At 36.6% G+C, this 10242-nt stretch overlaps 1 protein-coding gene across 3 annotated transcripts in view; it reads right to left on the bottom strand.

Annotated features, from left to right (window-relative positions):
• BICD1 (bicaudal D homolog 1 (Drosophila)) overlaps window positions 1-10242 on the bottom strand; it is a 312684-nt gene that overhangs the window by 23329 nt on the left and 279113 nt on the right. Inside the window, exons 7-8 of one of the 3 annotated variants that reach the window (XM_006902178.1) lie at window positions 6883-7200; window positions 5707-5900 (exon numbers count right to left, since the gene is read on the bottom strand). In XM_006902178.1, the coding sequence (XP_006902240.1) occupies window positions 5707-5900; window positions 6883-7200 (512 nt within the window). Of the gene's footprint in view, window positions 1-5706; window positions 5901-6882; window positions 7201-10242 lie in introns of those variants that run through there. The other 2 variants (XM_006902180.1, XM_006902179.1) reach the window with 2 other exon arrangements.

The following is a 10242-nucleotide window of genomic DNA, read 5'->3' as shown; positions in this document are numbered from 1 at the left end:
GGGAGAGAGAGAAGGGGGATGGGGAGGCAGGGAGGGGGGAGAGAGAGAAAGAATCGAGGACACTACTAATTACATATATGGACAGAAAATTGTGTGTATGTGTATGTGTATGTGTATGTGTGTGTGTGTGTGTGTGTGTATGTGTATGTATACACTTTAGAAAATAATCATCAAGGACATTATTAGTTCAGGAAGAAAGTTCAAACAGAGCTCCTTCCACACACAATACCCAGGAGGATGAGGAGCAAAGGTAAGAGGGCCAGCTGTGCAAAGATTTCATACAGAATTAGCCTTCTCTCCCTTCAGACACACATAAACAAGCATGATCTGCAATTCTGATTCTCCACCATTCTTCAGCTGCATTTTTCATTAGTTTCTTCAACTGTTACCAACATCTAATTGATTCCCTACCCTATTGTTAGAGTGATGCTATGAAATGAAGATCTGATCATAGTCTTAAAAACTGTTAGCTCTATGTCCATAGAATAAAATACATTCTCACTAAGCTGGCATTTGCCTTTGGGTTCATGCCCACCTGTTGACTCATATCTCTTCTGTGGAGCTGTTCCTAAGCACCTGATCTCCTTTCATTATTCTAAGAACATCTGTTGATGTCATTATTTAACTGCCTACTTATCTTCTACCTGATGAAGGATTTTTTGAGGGCAGGGGTAGTGTTTAATTAAAATATCATTGCATACAAAGAGCCAAGAAGAGTCTCTGACACAAAGGAGCTGCTCAATGAATTGTCTAAATTTTGATGAATGAACGAAAGAAATGAAGTAATGCAAAAAAAGTGTGATTTGAGCACATTCTTTAAAATGGAGGCATTCCAATATGACAGATAAAGAAATGTCTCCTTGATTATATGTAATGAAATGTAAAAGCAAATTTCATTACAAATGTGTTTGTCTATTGCTAACTCAACATCTAACTGGAATTACGTATCTGCATACATTTCTGTCTGCTATTGTGGAAAATCAGCAAAAGCTAAAACATCACAGAAAAATTGTCAGATTTTGAAACAATATCATTCTCTCACACCAGTAACACGTCAGAGGTGGAAAGGAAGATGGGCAGAAAAGAACGGCTGGCAGAATTGATAGTTCTATGGAAGTAAAAGATCTAAGAAGAGTAGCTCCTTCACAAGAAAACATGGTGTAGAGTGGAATGCTCTGGCTACAAGGAGAGAGTTTAAACTCGATTTTTAAGTTTGAAATATCTTATTCTGTATTGAATAATGCATCTTTCATGTATATTAAGTGCATTATTTTTACACATTGTGGTTGTTGTTGTTGTTAGGTGCCACTGAGTATAGAACTCATAGCAACGCTGTGAGCAAAAGATCTGAACCTTGGTCTATCCTGTGCCATCCTCACACTTCCTGACACACAAGAGCCCATTGCAGCAGTAATTGTGTCAATCTACCTGGTTGAGGGTCTTCCACTCCTTTGCCTACCCTCTACCCTTCCCAGCATCATGTCCTTCTCCAAAGAATAGCATCCCCTAGCAACATGCCCGAAGTATGTGAGGTGAAGGCTCATCATTCTTGCCTCTGAAGAGTACTCTGGCTGCACCCTCTCCAAGTCATATCTGTTCATTCTCTTGGCCGTCCATGGGATCGATGTGAAGTGCTCTTCTCCAACACCACAGCTCAAAGGAGTAAATTTTTTTGCTGTCATCATTGATTAAACAGCAAGATTTTTTAAAATTATTTTATAGTCCTTGGCAGTCAAGGTAGCAGGATAAAATGTTGACTACAAATAATGATTTCACGAAGAGAGATAATCTGCTACTGTACTGCAAACACCTTTATGACCACAGAGTTCATTCTGATTCACCAAAGCTATGAGCACTTGTCTCGTTAGCTGGTAACTGAGACCAGAAAAATGAAAATGGAAGGATGGGCATGTTGGAAGACAGTGTTTCAGGGACGGAGGTGACAGAAGCAAAGCTAAAGGTAAGGCTCAGACTTTCTCCTCCACAGGTGAGGTGCAGCAATTTTGCAAATCAAGCTCCGAAATTGCCCCCTTATGAAGATGGTGTTTTCTGCTGGTCATCTCACAGAACTGAAATCTTTTTAAAAATATCTCATATGTGGTTAAAACAAATTTGTTTTATATTTTAAAAACTTACAAGAGGTTTCTCTCTCTCTATTGCTCAAAAAAAGTCCAAAACAAATTAATTTTATTTTTATTGATAGAATTACTTAAATAAATCTCAATATAAAAACAACCCCAAAGATGCTTATTAGACTAACTGAAATTTTATAAGAAGATCTATTACAGATATATTTTTGGATAGCAGTATGTACCAAAAACATTCTAATAAATTAACAGAAAACTGATCTGGGGAAAAATCATTAATATATTTATTATCCACCAGTAAATTTTATAATAATCAGTAACCTACAGTAATTAAATGCATTGAATTAAGAAAATACTAAAAAAAAATTTGTTCTTTCCCATTTGTCTAAAGGATATTTTTAAAAATACAGAATGTTGGGCTAATTACAGTTTTGTTTATTCATCTTAGTAAAAACATTTTATATAGGTTTAAAGCTATTTATTTAAATAGCGTAATGTCTAATGTGTTTTACCCAACATAGTTCAGCCTAGAAAAGTAACATATATTACCAACAACGTGGATGTTTTTAGCAACTACATTTGGTGGAGAGGGCAGTCAATTTCTACAGGAATTCATTTAACTCGATGGCTTAGGAAGCTGTTTTAGATTGATTTGTTAAGAACCTAAGAAATAGCCTTGTTGATTCCATGATATATAGTTGAAAAAATGCCCATGTCTACAGCAACAGCTTTCCTTCTTCCTCCTCCTATTATTAGTTTAATCTCAAATAAGTGGTCAGTCATAGAAACCAAAGTTTATCACTAGCAATGCCATTAAAGTGATTTTTCTGGGTTAGTGATAATTCTGAATACAATTTTCTTTATAACTCTAGTCTTGTATATAGTAATCATTTCTAAGGCTAGTTAAAATTTTCTAGTTATCCAAAACTAAATAAAGCAATTAAGATCATCTACTGGTGCTCTTAAGCTGACTGGTCTTAAAGGAAAAAGATGTGAAGAGTGGACATTAAGTAGTAGAAGATTCAGAATACATACAAAGGAGGAGAACATTTTGTGATTAACTGCACTGATAATACCCCTGTGAGGAAACTCTGTTGGCCAAGTCATAAGGAGTTGAACTGCCAACCCAAAGGCATGCAGTTTGAAGCCACCAGCTGTTCATCAGGAGAAATGGGCAATCTCCTCCCATGTGATTTACTGCCTCTGAAAGTCTGCTGAAGAGTTAGCTCTGAGTTGATTCTGACTCAACAGGACCCAACAACAGCAACCCCTATAATATCATAACAATATCATAATAGAGCAAAAAAGAACATAAACGTGTTCATATTTTTAACCCAATGACGTTAATTTTAAGATAAAACTGACTAGATGAGGAGTTGAACATATGAGAATTCTCTGACAATAGCATTTCATAATTAGCAATAAATGGGAAAATATTTCAGCGGGCAACATAAAGGACAGTTGTGATTCATTTAGATAACATTTGAAATAAAATACACAATACAACAATCTTTTAAATAAAAAAATAATACTATGTCACAACATGGAAAAGCTTATGATATAATATGAATGATTCCCACAACGTAATGACAATGACATATGTATACATGTGAACAAGAATCAAATGATCACATGCAAAAATGAATACAGTCACTCTTGTTGATATTTATTACTAATTTTAAACCTTTTTTGTCACTTTTAAGAAATGCAATAGAGGTTATCTATTAAGTATACAGTTTATTTTCTAAGTTCTAGTATGCAGTGCTACAAATCCAGTTTAAACACTAAAAGGAAGATTTTCGTTGGTTTTATCCAAGATGGAAGCAGGTCTGGTGGTATGGTGATTAAGTGCTGGGCTGTAAACCAAAGGATGGTGGTTTGAACTCAGGGGGAGAAAGATGTGACAGCATTCGCTACAGATTTTGAGCCTGGCAAATTCTATGGGGCAGTTCTACTGTGTTCTGCTGGGTTGTTAAGAGTCAGACTTGACTTGATGGCAGTGCCGATGGCAGGATCTTTACGGGTACCTTCCAAAAGAAAGAAGTTATGAAACAGAAACACCCAATAGGTTACGTTTTTTGAAGGAGAAAGGTGTACATTTTGGCTATGACTCTCGGTGGTACATTTACCAATTTCTTCCAACATTCTTAGAATGTTGAATGTGTGCTGTAAGCTTCCACACCACATCTTTTAATCAAAATCACTAGGCTGATCCTATGAATCACAAGTAGTAGAGCCCCAAAGGCAGAGGTTTCCAAAGAGGAATTACGGTAAAAATTGAAGTAAATTAGGTTGATAGTAAATTTTTTAAAGAGTAGCAAAGTTGGCAAAGTAAAAGGCTAAAAGTAGGAGGCCAAAAGATAATAGAAAAGAACAGAGCAAACTGAATATTAGGGAATTAGGCGATTGTGGCGAACCTAAACAAGCTTGATTGGTCTAAAATGAGCAGTTACTACACAGCTTTATGCTTTGCTGACATGCAAGAACGGAGACTCAATACTGCCAAATATAAAGTCATCCAAAAGAGGCAAAAACCCTACAAAAGATGATCATGTAAAATCTTTTAACTATTGAGAACAGATCATGTGAAACTTTTTAACTATTGATGACTAATTCAAATTGGTTTTACTTTCCCATTCTCTGATAGTTCAATAAAAGCTGCCCACGAGTGTATTCTGTTTTGTGGGTGTTATCTCTGCTACTTCTAACTTGGAGTTAACATGTAAAAATTTCTCAAAAGGATGATCTTTATCTGCCAGAATTCACATTTTCAACTTAGGCTCTTCATAGGAAAATGAAAAGCATAAAAAAAAAAAAGCTAAAGTAAATTGTGAAGTAAAGAAAAAGAAAATTGCGAATACATAGTAAGCATAAATCAATAAGGGCTTGTGAACTACAAGGATATTCTATTAAGATTTAAGTGTTCCTGAGGAGCAAACATGTCAAGGATTTTACTTTTATTTTCTATATACTGATTAAGGAGACATTCTGAGTCACCACAAAAGGAAATTAGCCGAAAAGGCTTGTTAGAGAGATGCCTCCCTTTCCTGAAATTACGATAAAAATGATATGAACAAAATGACAAAATTTGACTGAAATGGACTTGCCATTAGTTACCAAATTGCAAATAGGATCCAGGTAGGTGTCCTGTATAGTGACTGTTGCCAATTTCCCTTCACCGATCTCATTCCTTCCAAACTCTCATCTTCCATCCTCGAAACTCAGAAACTCATTGTCTCTGAGTCAGTTTGGGCTTCCCCTCTGGGCAGTTTTTAGAGGCTCTAAATTGCACCAGAGGAGAGACTGCTTATCTTTCTCCCAAGAAGCAACTGGTGGGTTTAAACTGCCAGAGTGGCAGGTTTTTGGATTAGCAGGCAACACGCTGCAGACTAAGCCACCAGGAGTCTTGGAGATGTCTAAAGAATTGCAGTCTGTCTGCAAAGAAAAAAAGAGGAAGCTAAACACTAAACACGAAAGGGGTTTTCCTTGAACTGCAGGGATTCAGAGTGATCAGATTTCAACTATGCATAAGGGGAAGAACAAGTGGATGGAAGGAAGGGGAGCCGTGTCTATTTGACTAACCATTTGCATCACATGCACCCAAGGAAAAAATGTTTACCTGGTGGAGCCACGGTTAACCTTTTTTCCTTGCTGAGCCGCTGCCCTTGGATGAATTCACTCATGGAAGGGGGGCCCTTCAGAAGAAATGATTCTGTGGAGGTGGGATCAGGGGGAACTCTTAATAAATTCTGTAGATAGGAAGCCCCTGATGTCCTGGGACGGCTCTGATCACAAAGGGAAGGTGAAAATTGTCTTGCAGGAGATCCAAGAAAAATACATATAGGAAACAAAAAAGTTTTACTTTAATTACCTTTCAATGCCTCACCAGTGACCACATTATTCATACTGCCATTTAATTTTTACAAATACATGTAAACCAAGATATTTGCTATTTTATTTTCAGTTTCCACATCCTATCTGGAAACTGTCTTGGATACTGGAAAAGAGACTTATTATAATTAGTCAATTTAAACCACACATAGAAAATACTTGTATTATTGAATTCTTTACTGAAAGCCTCTAAAAAGAAAAATTTTACTATTAACTGAAAACATAAGATAAGTAACTGAACATCCAGGAATCTGGCAAAAGGTCACAAAATTAAGCTACAAAAAACCTTAACAAGTGCTTTCTTTGAGCAATATTCACATACCACATGAGAAAGCATAAAAATCCCGATTTTATATAAAGAAGTTATAAGTACTCTACTCCATTTTACCCAAATATAAATATCCCCTTTCTGGCAGTCATCAGTTTCCATGACGTAGCAAAGATTCCCCTATGAGAACATTTTCAGATCCTTGCCCCATTATTGAGAAGTTAGTAAACAGCACTATTATCAGAGGTACACTGACCTTTCAAATTGTAACTCTTGCAAAAAAACTCAGCTTCATTATTAATAGCCACTGTTTTTATACCACTTGGTAGGTTGGAGGTAAGGGGAAGGCATATTTATGAATGAAAAGAGCAGCAAGAATGTTGACAGAAACTTGAAAATTATATTATGGCTAACACCAAGGGATGGGATGAGTGATACATAAACATGTTTATCAAAAGGTTTTGATCTGGAAAAACCACCATTAGCAAGGTCCATATACCCGGTTCCCATGCCCCCCCTCCCGCCCGCCCCTTTTCCTTCCCCTCCTCCATCCTCCATAAGAAGAACACATTAATTTTTTGCAGTTAACTAAAATCTGGCCACTGCATCACACTATGAAGATCGCTGCATGCATACCTTTTCCTCTGAGTGCCACTGCAGACCCGAATGTTGGGTGTCTGTGGGCCCTGACTATGCAGGAGGTAAGTGTCTATGGTGGGCACGGTGACTGACGCCTCCCCACTTACTTTAGGGCTGCCGATCTTGCTCTTTCCAAGTTTGCCTTTACTGCGTCGGGACTGCTCATGGTCAAACTCTAAGTCCTCCAGCCTCTGGGTCAGGGCGAGTTTTTGCTGGATAGCCATTTGTAACAAAGTGTTCAGAGTCTTCTTCTCATCCTCTGCAGCTGCTAATTGTCTCTGCATCTCATCCAACTGTGTAACATATTCATCACATCTGAAACCAAAAAGGAAAAACATTTCAGGAGAAAATCTTGGCGAAGTTGAATTTGGAACTAAATGCTGTAAGTACTTAGATATTAGACCACTGACCTTGTTTACTCCATGGCATATATATGGTGATATTTTATTTTTCACTGTGACTTAAAGTTTACAAAGGAAAATGGTTTTCTGTTCAACCATTCACATATTTTATTTTAGGACATTAATTACAATGTATTAATTAATATTCTAATTACACAATGTAACAAATTCTTCTCACTTCCTCACTGTGAATCTTACTTCATTAATCCTTCTGCCCTACCTTTTACTGACTTCAGGGCTTTTTCTGAGCAGATGATGAACTTTGATCTTTTTATTTTTAATTTTATTAATTTTAATGAATGTTTACAGAGATTTTGGATTTCCATTCATTCATTACTGCATTTTTCTCCCTGCCCACCCCTCTCCCCCAGTTTGCTCTTCTCTTTGAAAAGTAAAAGAAAAAATATTTCATTGGTATACAATCCCCCTACCCCAGCTTTGATCTTATGCTTGGTTATTGTAAGGAGTTAGTGCTTCCTTGGTGTTATTGGTCAAAATGGGAATTTTTTTCAAAAATTTAAGTGAAAGTTCAGAAATCATATTGACCTCATTCATTAATCATATACATTTTGATTTATAACTTCAATTATATTGATTTATGTAACTAGAATGTCTCACCAGACTTTTATTATATATTGCTTTTCCATTCACTCAGCTTATCTATTTATTAATTTTTTTCTTTTCTCTCTCCCTTCTCATCCTTCTTGACTCTCTAATATTGATTCTATCTTGGGAGCTGTGGTGTCCTAGTGGCAGGAAGCTGCACTGCAATCTCAGAGGTGCGTGGTTTGAATCCACCAGATGCTCTGCTGGTGAAGGAGGGACAATCTCCTCCTGTACCAGTCAGATCCAATTTGACAGTACACACACACACACACACACACACACACCCCACAAAATAATTTAAAAAAATTTTTAAAAATTGAGTCTATCTTGTATAAACCTTGAGTTAGTATTTTAAATTGGTGCCCTTAATTCAAAATTCTCTTTTTGTGACTGATTTATGTCATTCATTATAATGTATTCTAGCTTCATTCATGTTGTGCAAGATTTTGGTTCCTAATCATTTTTAAATGTTGCATGAATGATAGTTTGTTCATGTGATTGTATCAGTTTCTTTAGCCATTCATCCATTGATGGACACTTGGGTTGTTTCCAACTCTTTTCTTTTGTAAATAATGCTAAAATAAACATGAATAAGGATGATTGAAGAAGAATCAATGCCTTTGAACTGTGGTAGTGGCACAGAGTCCTGACTCTTCCATGGCCTACAAAAAGAATAAACAAATCTGTTTTGGAGGAAGTGCAAGTAGAGTACTCCTTAAAGGCAAGGATGGTGATACTTAATCTCACATTCTTTGGGCAGGTTATCAGGAAGGGCCAGCTTTTGGAAAAAAGATATTATGCTGGGAAAGGTAGAGGGTCAGAAAAAGAAAGAGAGAGAGAGAGACCCTCAATGAGATGGACTGATACACTAACTGCAGCAATGGGCATGAGCCTATCAGAGATGGTGAGGATTGCACAGGATGGCAAGGTTTCAGTCTCTGGTTCACAGGGTCACTATGAGTCATAGTAGACTCAATGGCACAGAACAACAACAAACATGGGGGTTAGCATGCCAGATCATGTTGCAGCCCTTATTTCTTTGGAACATATACCTAGTAATGAGATTATTGGATCAAATTTCTATTCCCATTTTTTCATCTTTATTTTCTTCTTTTACTTTCTAATCTCTCAATTCCATACAGCTCATATAGTGCATAAAGTATTTTTTCTCTTTTTAAAAATTTTATTCTGATTTATTTCTAAACTTGGAATACATTGTTTCTTACAAAAGATCCTTTCCATTTTCTTCACCCGACCCACACATCAAATTGTGCAACAGTGCAGATAAGCCGTATTTTCAAGGTGGGGAGCAATAATTTTTCAAAACACCTTATTTTTAGAAGCTGAATTTTTTAGGAAAGTGATCATACGGAAAATTTCCTGAGAGCATGATCATTGAGGATATTTCTGCTATTCAGTCCTTTAAAGAGATCCTTGACAGCAAATTTGCCCAATATAACAGTCTTTTGGGTATTTCTTACTGCTGTTATTCCCATTTTTTAAAGGAAGTACCAAATTGCTTTCCATAGTGATTGCATCATTTTATAATCAATGGGGATTTTTAAATAAGTGGTATCTTAGCCCTGGAGGGCAAAGTTATTGTGGAGGCTGTTCTGTGGAGACAGAGGAAAGGACAACAAATGAAAGCTTCCACTGTGCCTGAGGTGTGTTGTAAAAAGGTTCTTTCTACTGTACAACATGTACATGTACCGTCCGATCATGTATGTATGTATGTGTGTGTGTGTGTGTGTGCGCGCGCGCGCGCGTGCGCGCCTGTGTGTGTATGCCTAGAAAACCCTGCCAGAGATCAGCTATGAGTTATACATATATAGTTAAGTTATAGAAATTGTAACTTAAATTTAAGTTTCGGTAATGATAACATAATATTTAGCTGTTCTAGGATGTTTTTTCTTGATGGAGGGGTTTGTTGTTGTTGTTTTAATGCTTTAGAGCACAAGGTCTTTTTCCTAATTCAAATATACTTCCACATACAAGAACTGCTTGATCCAGTGTGTCCAACACTGGAAAAACAGGACAAAAGGTTTTTATCTTTCTTTTGTCACTATAAAATATCATCTGTGACTTCTCTTTTTATTCTTTTGGAGAAGTTTTTAGATGTGCAGATTTGGTAATGACATGTCAGATAAGGCACTTAAATCTAGAATTTATAAACTACTCGAGCACTACAACAAGAGAAAGTTAAATAACCCAATTGAAAAATGGGCACAGGATATGAACAGACACTTCACCAAAGAAAACATTCAGATGGCCAACAAGCACATGAAGAAATGTTCAAAATCCCTAGCTCTAAGAGAGATACAAATAAAAACAAGTATGAGATATTATCTCA

The sequence above is a fragment of the Elephantulus edwardii genome, unplaced genomic scaffold (genome assembly GCF_000299155.1).
Source record: "Elephantulus edwardii isolate Elephantulus edwardi_28Jun2011 unplaced genomic scaffold, EleEdw1.0 scaffold00377, whole genome shotgun sequence".
Classification (NCBI taxonomy): domain Eukaryota; kingdom Metazoa; phylum Chordata; class Mammalia; order Macroscelidea; family Macroscelididae; genus Elephantulus; species Elephantulus edwardii.
Note: the sequence above shows the minus strand (reverse complement) of the source record. Positions and strands in the feature narration are given on the sequence as shown.